The following is a 14,248-nucleotide window of genomic DNA, read 5'->3' on the forward strand; positions in this document are numbered from 1 at the left end:
GGGCGGAGCAGCCAGTGTGGGCAGGAGAGGCGGAGAGAGGAGGACACTGCAAAGAGGGAGCCTGGAACGGAGCGCAGCGCCCACTCCAGCGCGCCCCTCACCCGCCACGGAGCGCAGCCCCCACTCCAGCGCGCCCCTCACCCGCCACGGAGCGCAGCCCCCAGTCCAGCGCGCCCCTCACCCGCCACGGAGCGCAGCGCCCACTCCAGCGCGCCCCTCACCCGCCACGGAGCGCAGCACCCACTCCAGCACGCCCCTCACCCGCCACGGAGCGCAGCGCCCACTCCAGCACGCCCCTCACCCGCCACGGAGCGCAGCGCCCACTCCAGCGCGCCCCTCACCCGCCACGGAGCGCAGCAACCACTCCAGCACGCCCCTCACCCGCCACGGAGCGCAGCCCCCAGTCCAGCACACCCCTCACCCGCCACGGAGCGCAGCCCCCAGTCCAGCGCGCCCCTCACCCGCCACGGAGCGCAGCCCCCAGTCCAGCACGCCCCTCACCCGCCACGGAGCGCAGCGCCCACTCCAGCGCGCCCCTCACCCGCCACGGAGCGCAGCCCCCAGTCCAGCGCGCCCCTCACCCGCCACGGAGCGCAGCCCCCAGTCCAGCGCGCCCCTCACCCGCCACGGAGCGCAGCGCCCACTCCAGCGCGCCCCTCACCCGCCACGGAGCGCAGCCCCCAGTCCAGCACGCCCCTCACCCGCCACGGAGCGCAGCCCCCAGTCCAGCACACCCCTCACCCGCCACGGAGCGCAGCCCCCAGTCCAGCACACCCCTCACCCGCCATGCAGTGCAGCCCCCAGTCCAGCGCGCCCCTCACCCGCCACGGAGCGCAGCCCCCAGTCCAGCGCGCCCCTCACCCGCCACGGAGCGCAGCCCCCAGTCCAGCACACCCCTCACCCGCCATGCAGTGCAGCCCCCAGTCCAGCGCGCCCCTCACCCGCCACGGAGCGCAGCCCCCACTCCAGCACGCCCCTCACCCGCCACGGAGCGCAGCCCCCAGTCCAGCGCGCCCCTCACCCGCCACGGAGCGCAGCGCCCACTCCAGCACGCCCCTCACCCGCCACGGAGCGCAGCCCCCAGTCCAGCGCGCCCCTCACCCGCCACGGAGCGCAGCGCCCACTCCAGCGCGCCCCTCACCCGCCACGGAGCGCAGCCCCCAGTCCAGCGCGCCCCTCACCCGCCAGTACAGCTACAGGCTCTGATTCACAACCTGTCACAGTTGGACCCTTCTCTGGGCAGCCAGGAGACTCCTGCTCCATCCTACAGCTACAACTATCTGCAGACTGCAAGCTGATTGCAATTCGCCATTACTATTGAATATGCTGTTGGTCATTATTCAAAAAGAAGAGCGCTAAGCTTCTGGAACTGCCCTGTGTCCCTTGAGATGCTAGTGTTCCTCTCAGGCTCCTGCGGAGTCACACCGTCTGGTCATAGGAAGCAACTCATCAAATGGTAGAGATAAATCACGCCAGCGATCTGAGCGTGGAATGTTGCCCAGACTGTGATGTCTCTCCAAGGCATAAATGACTGGCTTGTACTTTAGACCAAAGGAATTGGGATGTAGTGTGTTATCAACAGCCAAGGTATCTATCTGTCTCTGTCTGTCTGTCTGTGGGTCTACACCTACATTCTCTTTCTCCCTGTTCAGTTGGAAGTCTAGAACAGGGCTCTGGCGTGAATCTAGCAAGGAGTCTCACAGGGAAATGGATTCGGAAAATAGCATCTTCCCGTTCCACCTAAACCCATCTACTAGCTCTGAACCATCCGGTAGGGTCTGCAGGGTGACAGGCTCCCATGCGGGAGAAGTTGCCCTGAGCAAGGGACAGTCTGCGGGCCTCGGGGGTGAGGCTTGGCCATTCCTACGAAGTCACTGTGAGAGGGCGGCTACCGGTCAGGCCACTCGCGAATAACCCTTCTTAATCTTCACAACAAAACCGGAGATTAGGCTCAAGGCTTCCCTTGCTCAGCCAATACATGCTAGTGCGTGCCTGCTATCTGCCCCAGCCTTTAATGCCAAAAGGCTTACGGGAGCATCGATCGGCCCAGGCCCTCCCCAGTGTGGACATTACGGGAGCATCATCAACCAGGCCCTCCCCAGTGTGGACGTTCTGCTTAAGCAGTCATTCTCTTAGAGATGACGATTGTTTCCAAGTTAGTAGGTGACGGCGTAGGCCTGCCCGAAGCCTGAAACATGGACCAGAGAACCCAGGGCAGCTCCGGGACCCGTGAGGGAGGAGGCTGGCTCCCGAACTCACCAGCAGGAGTACGGGCACCTCTTGCTGTAGCGGCAGCAGTAGAATTGCCACTCTCGATCCAGCACAGACTCAAAGTAGCGGCTCTGGAATCCCGACACCAGTCCATTGTTGGAGCAAGTCTGGTACCTGCAGAGATAAGAACCCAAGGACATTAGTGCATAAACATACCCTTCCCAAGCTCTGCCCGCCACCGTTACGCATGCTCGCAGTGGCTTAAGCTCCTAACAATTTGTCCAGTTTGTAATATATAAGAGGCTTTGTTATGTTGTAGAAATGACCTGTGTTCCATGACTCAGACTCTTCACTAAAAGGCGTGTGGGAGACACTGCTCCTGAGGTACTTCTATGCATATATCATTAGATGAGAGAAGACATAAATGAATGGTTATGAATTTTACAAGAGTATCTTCCTCATGCCATTTAAAAGAAGAGACGATAGAAATCAAGGTCACTGGATTGAAAACCAAAGAAGGCAAAGACAAATGTGATGAATCAATGAACTTTAAACCAACTTTTCATTGTCTCCTACACAACACACAAAGCCCAGATGGGTCCAGAGGTTTGTCCAGGAAAGCGAGGCCGCCCCCTGTCGCCGCTGGCACAGGCTCCTTCCTTCCACGCGCCAGGGCGGTCTCGGAACTCTGCTCTCAGCTTTTGCAGAAGGGCTGAGCTCTGGAGGGGTCCTCACAATGCAGTCACGGCCACCGACCCCAGCTTCCCTCCAGGCTCCCTCACTGTCCTGGCTTGGTCTTAATTCCTCAGATATGGTAACTCCTCCACTCTGGCCCACAAGCCACACAAAGTTTTACTTCCATTCTACCTGTGCGGGTGCTGGTCTAGAAATTAGGCTTAAAAAACAAAACTATGATTATCTTTATGACACCTTTCTAACTAAGTGTTGGCTTGGAACAGAGCAATCATTTCTTCTTTCATTCCATGTCCACTACTTTCTACCATTCCCCCAAGCCCATACTACCTTAACTCTGTACTTTTTACTCTGTAATACCCAGATTTTATCCCACCTTATATGGAATGCCCTAGCATGCTCTCTGTTGCTATAAATAGTACCATACTGGATAACTTATAAAGAATAAAGGCTTATTTATTTAGCACGTGAGTCGGTTTGTTGGGAAGCACAAGCGCGTGGCACCAGCCTCTGGGTAGGGCCTTCTTGCTACGTTATAAATCGTGGTAGAAGAGATTACAGAATGGGACGGTGCGCTAGTTAGGGTCTCTTCCTCTTCCTATAAAGTCGGCGATGGTGTAATGATCATGTGAGCTTTTCCTTCTATTCCCAACTGCCTGCCTCAGACCCAAATTCTATCAACATATGAATTTAGGGATTAAGTTTTTGACCATGACCTTTGGAGAATATAATCAAACAGCAGCACAAGCCCTTCCAAAATTGCTCTCTAGCTATTTCTATTTCTGTGCATTTCCTACCCATTTGCTAACCATTGACCTGCTCCCTCTTGTACATTGATAAGGAAAGCAGTTATGGCTGCAAGATAAATTTCAAGAAAATATTGTAAATAAAGTAGGAATGAGTAGGCTATGCTGATGTCTGAGGGAAATATAACTCACATTCAAACCATGTGCAGCTAGAGTTCCTTTTATTCTTCCTCATTATATATCTGCCCAAACTAAATAGTAAATATTCCTGTTGTTGATTGGAAAATGTCTACTGTATCACTGGCATTCATTCATTTAGACATATACACATTCAAATAGGCATTTCTAAGTTCATCCACCCACTCAACTGCTTAACACAAGGCTATGATTTTAATCACTGTACAAAGTTAAGAGAATAGCAGAGAGATGGGCTTGATAGTTGGTTAACCATTCTCTCAAGACTTGTAAGAATTTCTGGTAAACTAGAGAATTTATCTATTGGAAATCAATAATACATATACTATTCTAAATGGCCCTTTGATGATCTAGCCGTTGGTAAACTACATCATTGGTCGCATCTTGTCAAGACTATTTCCACTTGGTGAGCCTTTTGGGAGAGCAAACGATTGGCCTTCTGGGCAGGTCTGTTCTAACCTAAGCTTCAAGTGGTAATGTCAAAAGTTTGTGTCCCCAAAGAGAGAAGCTGTGTCACATTGTTTCCCATGGTTTCCCTGCAGTGACTGTTGCTCTACTTTTGTCTGTCCTAGGTACTCAGACCTCTACAAGGGACAGAGGTGCCATGGTGGTTAAGTTCCCTTCACTACAAATACATGTAGGCAGATAAGGAGAGCTGTCTCATGAAGTCCTCCTTCAGAAGCCAATCCAAGTGCCACAAGTCCCTCACCAGCTGTCAGCCAGGCAGTTGGCCCCACAGCCTGTATGGGAAGCATAGTGTGTCATTTTCTCACAACCACCTCAGATAACACTCCCTGGTGAAGAGTGTTTGGACTGTACAGCTCTGACCTGAGAACACAAGTAATGCATAACAGAACACCATACCCCCCCCCCCCCAGTTAGATTGCCTCTTCACTTTGCTCGAGCGAGCCTGCTTGGGAGTTTGGTGGTGTGCAATCATCCCTTCTGGAATTGGATTTGGGCAGGGGTGTCTTTTCCCAGTGTGGAGGGTAGCAGCGAGGACTTGCTCGGCGCACGGGCTGTGTTCCCAGCCTGGTGTCCTGTGGTTAGCAGTGTCCTGGGGTTAGCAGTGTCCTGTGGTTAGCAGTGTCCTGTGGTTAACGTCCATCTTTCTGCCTCTCCTTTCTCCCCCAGGAAATGAGGGCCCCAAATGGATGCTCCCAAGTGCTCTTGCTTCGGTCTCTCTCACACTTTTTAAAAGCTTCTTAGAGTCCCCTGAGCCTCAGCCACAGCTCACTGCAGACGGACAGGCACAGGAGCTGGGTGAGAAGAGATAGCTCAAAAGTTAAAAAGAAGTGGTTCAGGTGCAAAGACAGGCTGAGGTGCTGAGCCACTTCCCTGTGTCTGCTTGCTGCTCCTGGACCTGGGCAGCACAGGCCCCATGGCAGCTTCCTGGGTAAGCTGTCTTAGCCCCGGCTGAGTTCTGAGTGGACACCGTGGGGACTTCCCCGGTGGGGTGGCGGCCTGGTGCTCGGCTTCCGAGCCCTTCTCCTCCCCTCCTTTCTCCCGTCTCTTGGAAGGCCAAGAATCAATTTCACTTTCACAAGCTGGAGCGATATCAATCCCGCTCCACCTGACACTAGAAGCTTTCTGCAAGGAAAATCATAAGGCAATTACTCTTCCTCTGACAACAACATCTGAAGCTGTGTTCTGAGAAAATGGGTTTTCTGAAAATGGCCCTGAAAGCAAAGACAGGAAACTTTTCTGTGGCCACAGCAGTGAAACAGAACCAACAGAATGCACCAGCACTATGTAATCTGTAAGGAACTACAACGTAGGTAATCTCCCGAAGAACACACAGCCATTGAGACAGACCCGCTCATTTTAATTCTTAACAATTTTAGATGTGTAGCGGGGCTACATTTTAGGAATTGTCCTGATTCTAAAATTCAAAAACTTTCAGAATCATACCTATACAGAAACACTTGCACACAGAGAGAAAGAGAGGGGGGCGATTTCTAATTCCCTAAAATTCTTTTTCATGTATGTGTTTAACTCGGGGCCTCACACTTGCTGGAACCGCTTGCTTATCTGCTTTCTATCACTCGGCCCATGCCTTTAGCCCTGCTTTTGCTGGTTCTTCTGGAGATGGAGTCTTGCAGACTTTCTGCCTAGGCCGGCCTTGATATGCAACACTCTGTCTGGGTCTCTGCCTACAGAGTAGCTAGGAAAATAGGCATGAGCCTCCAGTTCTCTAAAAATCTTGTATCGATTGGGAAGATTATCCTGCAGGAACAGCCTAGACCTTTTTTTTTTTTTTTTTTTAATTTGCAATTTGCTTGTTTTCGGAAAGCTCAGGTTCCCCCAGACAATTGATTTCCCAGTCCTTAAGAGTGACCTAGATGGAAAGGACCCTAGACCTGCCAGAGTCTTGTCTCCCACACCCAACCTTCTTGCCCTCAGAAGTCATTCTGACAGGGATTTGATGACTTTAAGCTCAGAACTCATGGTAGCTTTAGCTAAGTAAAACCAATCAACATCTCTCTCCACCTGTGGCCCTGGGCAGCAGACCGGCATTGCAGTCCCTAGCAAGGGACAGGCAGGTTCCCAATGCTGTCAGGTCATTTTCCCCGGACTAAAACAGTACCTGCTTCCCATGACTGTGGCAAAGAGTAAGATTAGACTCTCAGGAACTCACGGGCACTGCCCATATGTCCTTAGCATGCACTTTTGTTAAAGTTCATGATAACAAGCACTGAATTTGCAAATGAATGTCCCAATGGGAATATGTTATAAGCCACAAAGCAGTAGGTAAATTAAGGCCAGAGTCATAGCGGTTTCATTTATTGTGGTGATTTCATTTATTTTTTTAATTGTATCACTCTGTTGGCTCTTATTCTGAAGATACTACGTGAGAAGATTGTTCTACATCGTACCGAAGGCTCCTACTATTTAACATTTGGATTCTTGGGTTTTGTTATGCTCGGTGTTCACCTCTTAAATTCCCAGTACGAACACGGCCAGCCTGCATTCTTAGGTATTTTTGAAACCGTTTTAGATGTGCAGAAAAGTTGTAGAGCTAGGATTCATATCAACCCACTACCTAACTATGCCTGGTGCTGCTTTCATAAATAGGGTGAATTTATGAATGCCAAGAAGTTAACACTGGTGCAAACCTAAACTCTAGATTTTATTTGGATTTCACCAATGTCCTTTTCCTGTCTCAAGATCCAAACCAGGACCTTGAACATTTTTGTCTGGAATAGTGAGAGCCATGTAATTTCAATATCCTGGAATATTTAGTCAATAAGGCTTTTGAAATTAGAGTTTACATTCCTCCTTTTCAAGCTTGTTGAGGCATTAAGACTAATTAAGAGAATGTAAATGCAATAAAGAATTTGTACCATAATATTAACCTGTACCAGCCAACCTCTGTGCATATTTTGGAGACCCCAAGAACTTTTTTTTTTTTTGGATCCGGTCGTGGGGCCTGAACTCTGGGCCTGGGCACTGTCCCTCAACTCTTCAGCTCAAGGCTAGTGCTCTACCACTTGAGCCACAGCACCACTTCAGGCTTTTTTTTTCTGCTTATGTAATGCTGAGGAATTGAACCCAGGGCCTCATGCATGCAAGGCAAGAGCTCTACCACTGAGCCACCTTCCCAGCCCCCCCCCCCCAAGAACTCTTAAAAGAGTATCTTGCATGTTAGTAAATGCAACAAACCCGAGTGAAATGCTGAGCCCATATTACAGATGTTAGCAACATATCCCCTGACCCCCCAGAAACCATAGGCTTCTTTGTTGAGGTCAGTGGGACACTGGCTGGGAACTGCACCCCTGGAAACACTAGCTCAACTGCTTTAAGCCTTCATGCTCATCGAGCCCTGTCATGTGCCGGCGTCATTTTGGCACTGGGGACACAGTGGTGATAGGACAAGGGCCCCGTGGAGTTCATGAAACGTATGTTTTGTGAAGGAAACAACCAACACAGGAAGCCGGTAGTGACAGTGTGCTGTAGGAAGTAAAGCATGCTGAAGGGGTAGAGGCCAGGAGATGCTGGAGCAGAGGAAGCAGGCACTGCACACACTGAATATTCAGGACCGGGAATTGGAACCATGGCTCTGTACTTCATGGAGCCTTGGTCTTCACTACAGTCAGAGTATGGAAAATGGAGTTTCTGCCCAACATATTCAGCTTCAAGTTTGCCTTGATACTAACAGAGCTCTGTTGGATAGCTTCTGTTTCTTCACTAGGTGGACTTTCCTTGATGGATTTATAAATTCAGCTCTGATATACTGTCACTTTGAGCTGACGTTCAGGAATTTCCTTGAAGTAGAGGGGAGCAAAACAGTAATCAGTAGACACAACATTCTTCCTGAATTCAGACTCCGGTAAACCTCATGTGTCCAACATAAACCTCATCAACTTCCACGACATCTTAACTGATTGTCAGTCAACAGGATGCAATGTCTCAGGTGTTTGTTTAAGATTCTTTTATACTTTCTTTCGTAAGGATCACACTTTCTGAGATGAATATCACAACTTCATTTCCTTCCTTCTCCTTTCCCTTCCCTCATCTGTTTCTCTTCCCCTTCCTCACATTTTCCCTCTTCTGTCTTCCTCTCTCTCTCTTTAGCCCTCCCCCCCCATAAAACAAAACCCCAAATGCCATGGCCACAGAGGTGATACTGATGGGAAAATCACTAGCACTTAAAGCGCTCACCACACCCCCTGACAGCTGTATCTTAGCACTGTCTTTCTTGCCAACCCCAATGGGTCATCTCCCGGCCCCTCCCCCCAGAACAAACACACATGGTAGTCTCAAGAGAGAGCCTGCGACCAAGTCTATGTCTAGCACGATGCCTCCAGCAAGCTATGAGCAGCTATAAGGCAGCACCTGTTAAAAGATGGAGGTCCATTAGCGAGTTTCTTCAGCAAGTCAAGTTTTTACCACAACTCTATTGTCAAGTTTTTATTCCACACTCCTTCTCTTCAAATAAAACTGAAAAGCTAATTTCCTTACACAAGGCAGCCGAATGGCACTAAATCATCAGCGACTCCTCCCCCAGAACAGATCAAGAGCCTGCAGCCGATGGGAAGACGTAATTGCTTCTCAGCCTGTGAGCAATTTCTTTCCTTCTAAATTTTTCACTGGGACTGGAGTCTGAACTCAAAGCCATAATCATCTTAAAAAACCTGCCTGGGGAGTAATTGGTATCTCTCGTGAGGCAGCTCAGCCCTGCAGAAGAAGCCGTTTGGCATGTTTCTGAGCTCTCAGCCCTGTGATTCGGATAAGAAGGAGGCAGCGGAGGGGGAAGGAAGGCAGGAAGGATCCCTGGACCCTGTACAAGGAAAGCAGAGCAGGCGGAGACAGGGGCGTTTTTCTCACTAGACTCCATGGGCTCTGGTTATTCACATTCATGGTTTCCCCATTTCACTTTTCCTCACCCTGGGCGGTTACGACAGACCAGCCACAAGCTGTCAAAGTTCAAACTAAACATCCGTTCCTTCCTGTCCTACCAGGATTGGCCACGAGGACCCACCAATGCTGAACGATGCCAAGTGCACGTTCAAGGGTGAACGTCTCCTCTGTGGACCTCTGGGTTCCAGTTTGAGAGGAGGGCTCCCCGCCCACTGAAGTGGGCACCAGAGAGCCGAGCCTTGGACCCAGGCCACACGGCACACCGTCCTCAGCGCAAGAATCCAGAACCAAGCTTCCTGACTCATCCAGTGCTTTTCCTTTAGGATGGGAGCAATCATAGCAGAGTGCTTTTTAACTAGGGCTCCAAAAAGAAGGCGTCCCCACCCCCATGATGGTCCCCCAAGATGGGGGGAACAGAAAGGCGTTTGTCACGAAGTCATCACCATGGTTTGTGCGGGTCATGAGCCTGGAGTCCAGCCTCCACGCAGGCCTGCTCTCAGGGCCGGCCTTTCGTCTGGAGGGGCTTGGGATCATTAAATCTGCTTGCCAGAGGGAGCAGGGTGGATGAGCACCTCCCAGGCAGCCTGGTTCCAGGGCTGAACTTCTTCTGTGGTCTTGCAAGTTCCATCTCACCCAGCCTGAGCCACTGGCCTGGTCTGCTCCTGGAGCCCCAGCCGTGCTGACAGGGCTGACGGGCCCGCCCCCCGCTCGGGGCTCACATCAGGGGGACAGCAAGCCCCCAGGGGCCGGCCCCTCAGGGTATCTAAACTGAGATTTTTCTGGGCCCAAATCCCCCCCCACACACACACACACCTTATCTCTACATGGCAGTAGCAATTTGTCTGCCTAGAAAATCATTGATGGCTTTGTTCTGAGCATTAAATGAGATAATCCATAGAAAGTGCTTAGCATGGCGCCCACTCAGGGGCAAGCACTCAATAAATTCCAGCTGCGTCTACTGGAGGCTCCTCTCTTGCCTGGCCTCTCTACCGGCTGGCCTGCCCATTTGTGTCTGTTCCTCTTAGGTCCCTGGTGACGGTCATGCGAGCCCTAGGAGTTTCTGCTCAATGCCTCCCAACTCCTCAGCCCACCTCTGGACCCCCCTGCAGAGCTGTCTGAGTTGCTTTCCAGACACCACGGAGGGCCGCCTGCCTGCAGGGCCTCCTCATTCCTGTGCCTGCCGCCCCCCCCTCCAGGGTCAGCCTTCACCCTCTCCCCCACCCCTGCAGCCAGGGTCTTCCAGGCAGTTGCGAATGCATCGTCTAACCATCAGTGGCCACTGGGATGGGCTGCTTCTGACCAAGTACAAGGCTGAGAAGGGAAGTGGGACCCTCCGACCCACAGAGAAGCCCAAGCCGGGGCGTTCCATGCCACTGACAAGGACAGAGTGCGGGAGGGGGGATGTGTGGAGGGGAGGAGGGGGAGAGAGGAGGGAGAGCCTCTTCTGTAAAAGCTTTTAGTAAACTAATTTCCAGCAGCAGATCCCAGGCAGAGAAGCAGCTCAGGACTCCAAACGGAGACCACATTGAATCAGAGCAGCGAGAACTCTTTAACTTCCCTTCACATCGAGTCTTCGTCCCCTCTGTCTGTTCACTTGCTCTAAATCAATATTCTTTCCCCACGCTGTACGTGCTGGGGACCAACTGTTTCTTTTTCTCCCCTACTAGTCTGGACCAAATGCTTTTGTAAAATGGCAAATCATTACAACATGGAAACGACATTCCAATGTCACAGCGAAGTTCAATCCCCATCAAGTGATTTCAACTTCTGTACCTGGCTTTCTGCAGTCCGTGAGCATTGCAGATTCTCACTAGCCCCTGAACCGATCTGAGCACAGAGCCACCTCTAGAAGGGAAAGAACCACAAAGACATCTCTCTGCACGGACATGCCCTTGCCTTCGGTTTGGTCCAGTGACATGACCCAATCTGCACCAGCCCTGAGCCCGCCAGAGAGCACAGCGATACAGGCCCAGGTCATATTTGCTCAGGTGATGGGCATTGTGGTGCCTTGAGACTCAGACATTCCCGGGGGAGACGTGCAGCACTATCCCCACCCCTGAGTGGCAGCCGCCCCTTACCATTCCATGCCGGCCCTGTTGATCTCTTCCCACCAGCATTCCGTGGGCTCCCCGAGGCTCTGGGAGGTGGGCATGCAGGCGTAGTTCCACTGTCTGTCAGAACCTTCCTTCTTGCTGAAGATGCTCCTCACCGCCACCACCACCTGCCCGTGGGGACACTGGTAGCTAAAGCCCTGTCTGTTCAGATTCACCCAGCCGTCATCGCCGTAGTCATGGTACTGCTGGTACGGGTACCCGTAGTCTCCATACTGGCCCCAGGCCACGGTGAGCATTGACAGGAGCAGCCACAGAAGAACAAGGCCCATGCTGCTTGGGTTTAGGCAAAAAAGAGTGATAATGTCACCCTGGGCTTGCTGGGCTGCCTTTTATACAGCTGCGGCAGACATGTGGCTTCCAGATGTGGGGACAGGATCCAACTGCAGTGTGTCATGTCTGAAACCAAACTTCCCCATGCGGAGAAACCAGCCCTAAGCAGATCCAGCTTGTTTTAAGGTGGAAATGCTAGGAATATGGTGGGAACTTGTGAACTGAAGGCAGTCCCCGGAAGAAGGACAACTTTATAGAGAGGTTGTAAGAACCAACTGCTTCTCCCGCCTTACAAACACTGGCCCTTAAAAGAAGCTCACTCGCAGCCTGTGCATTCTCATCTCTCAGCATCCGCCGCTCACTAGTAAACCTTCATAACCCTTCTGCAACCCAGCCTTCTAGGATTACACAAGTCACCAGGCAGTGATTTCAAAATCAAACATGGTCGCTGAAGGGACAGAACCATTTAGATTCCTGTGAACCTGGATGCCTGTCTTTGTTCAGTTCTCAGCTCAACATCTTTCCGCCTTCAATGTAAGCAAAGGCGTCTTGTCTGCGGGGCTACACTCAGAATTCCTGGGCTACATACCGAACTCTGGGTCCTTGGAGTCAAAGTTGGGCATTATTTCTCCACAAGCACCTGCTTTAGCTGCTGAAATTGGACACACCCACATGCAGAAGCCATGTGCTGCTCTCAGTTAGATGTTTTAAATCCCACTTTTTTTTTTTAATAGTTTTGGTGTTCTTTTCTTCATGCTGACTTTCCTCTCCCTTGAGGTACAATTTATATTAAACAAGAGTTATCATTTAAAACCATCTCTCTTGCTGCGTGCTGGTGGCTCACGCCTATAATCCTAGTTACTCAGGAGGCTGAGAGCTAAGGATCTCAGTTTGAAGCCAGCCTGGGCAGGAAAGTCCATGAGACAATTAACTACGAGGGAACCAGAAGTGGAGCTGTGGCTCAACGTGGTAGAGCACTGGTCTTGAGCAAAAAAGCTCAGGGACAATGCCCAGGCCCTGAGTTCAAGCCCCACCATCAACAACAACAACAAAAAAGACAGGAAGGGAGAAGGAAGGCTATACATAAAAATAAGGCAAGTGTGTGTGGGGGGAATGCCCTCATGTGTATTAGGCACGACTGCTCTGATGGTTATGGTTATGGGGTGAGGAAAAGTGGCTTCAGGCTGAACTTCCGTGTGAGTCTCAATTTTCTTCTTTAGCATGATCATGTCCCACGGCTTCTCCCCCTCAGTAACTGCCAATGCGGGCAACGTAGCCCTCCTCAAGCTCAACTCTGGCGTCTGGTGTGCTGGCACAGCTGTTCTCAGCACCATCCGCTCTTAAAAGTCACTTGGGAAGCTTTGAAAAGTATCCATCGTCGGGGCCATCCTTAGAGTCGGCGGCCCAGCAGCGCCGAGCCGGGCTCAGGTGACAGGGTCGTTAAAGTGAGATCACTCTTGTGTTCATATAAAATAGTCACATCATTCTGGGGTTCAGCCAGGGTGGAGAGGAGGACCACTACTCTGGAGATGTTCTCTGTTTATATCTTGATGTTCATGAGAGCTTGTATCTTGCATTCTTAGGAGTTCTGTTAAACGTTAAAGAGCTCATCTTTATCCTACATTGTTGATTTTTCAACATTTTCCAGACCTTGTCCCTATACCCTGCAGATTTCTCACCTCTCTCTAACTCTCCTCTTCCTCCTCCTCTTTCTCTTCCTCCTCCTCTTTCTCTTCTTCCTCCTCCTCTCTTCCTCCTCTTCCTCCCCCCATCCTTCTGTCTGTAGTGCTTGGGACTGAACCCAGGGCCTTGTACATGGAAGGTAAATGCTGTCTGTCTTGAGCTATCATGTTTGGTGAACTTTCTGGAATATGTACAAACCACTGTTTTTATACTTTAGGTCCATCTGGGTGTAGATTCCTATTACTTGGGAATGAAAGCAGCTCATCCTGTGCAGTAAGTATCTCAGGGGATGCAGAAGCACGAGGCCTCAGGGAGAAGGCTTCCTAGGGCAGACTAAGGTCAGGACAATGCACTTAAAGTTTACCAAGGGATTTCAACTAGGTTGTTCTTTTTCTAGCTTACTTTTTTTTCCTTCCTCTTTTTTCTGCTCCTCCTCCTCCTTCTCCTTTTTCTCCTTCTCCTCTTTCCTCTTCACCTCTCCCTTCCCCTCCTACTTCAATAGCTTTATTGAGGTTATTAAGGTACAATTCAAATACCATACAACTGCACTTAAGGCTCAGTATGGTGCAGTTATACAACCATCATCACAATCAATTTTAGAACACTTAAGTCACCCAACAAGAAATCCTATATCGCTTTAGAAGTTTTCTGTTTCTGTGGATTTAATATTCTAGACATTTTACTATTGTGCTCATAACCATCTTCTTTTACTTAAGTGAAAGAAGTTGTAGCATACATCTACACTTCATTTCTTTATATTGCTACAAAATACTGTACTCTAATGTGTGTGCATATATATTGTATCTATATATAGTTATATCCAGATATACATATCCATATATGGATATATACTATATCTGTGGATACTGCATTTTATGCATTTGTGAAGTTGAGGAGCATTAGGATTGTTTCTTTCTTTTGGATATTATGTACACTGGCATAAAAGTTTTTATGTAGATGTTTTCATCCACCCAG

At 50.3% G+C, this 14,248-nt stretch overlaps 1 protein-coding gene across 1 annotated transcript in view; it reads right to left on the minus strand.

The window, feature by feature from the left end:
* Dpt (dermatopontin) overlaps positions 1-11,805 on the minus strand; it is a 29,732-nt gene extending 17,927 nt beyond the window's left edge. The window contains exons 1-2 of the mRNA XM_042674466.1: positions 11,285-11,805; positions 2,260-2,385 (exon numbers count right to left, since the gene is read on the minus strand). Coding sequence (XP_042530400.1) covers positions 2,260-2,385; positions 11,285-11,589 — 431 coding nt within the window. The 5' untranslated portion in view covers positions 11,590-11,805. The remainder of the gene's footprint in view (positions 1-2,259; positions 2,386-11,284) is intronic.
* Positions 11,806-14,248: the final 2,443 nt, after the last annotated feature.

Source organism: Dipodomys spectabilis, unplaced genomic scaffold, assembly GCF_019054845.1.
Source record: "Dipodomys spectabilis isolate Male_0828 unplaced genomic scaffold, ASM1905484v1 ptg000019l, whole genome shotgun sequence".
In the NCBI taxonomy this organism is placed as follows: Eukaryota; Metazoa; Chordata; class Mammalia; order Rodentia; family Heteromyidae; genus Dipodomys; species Dipodomys spectabilis.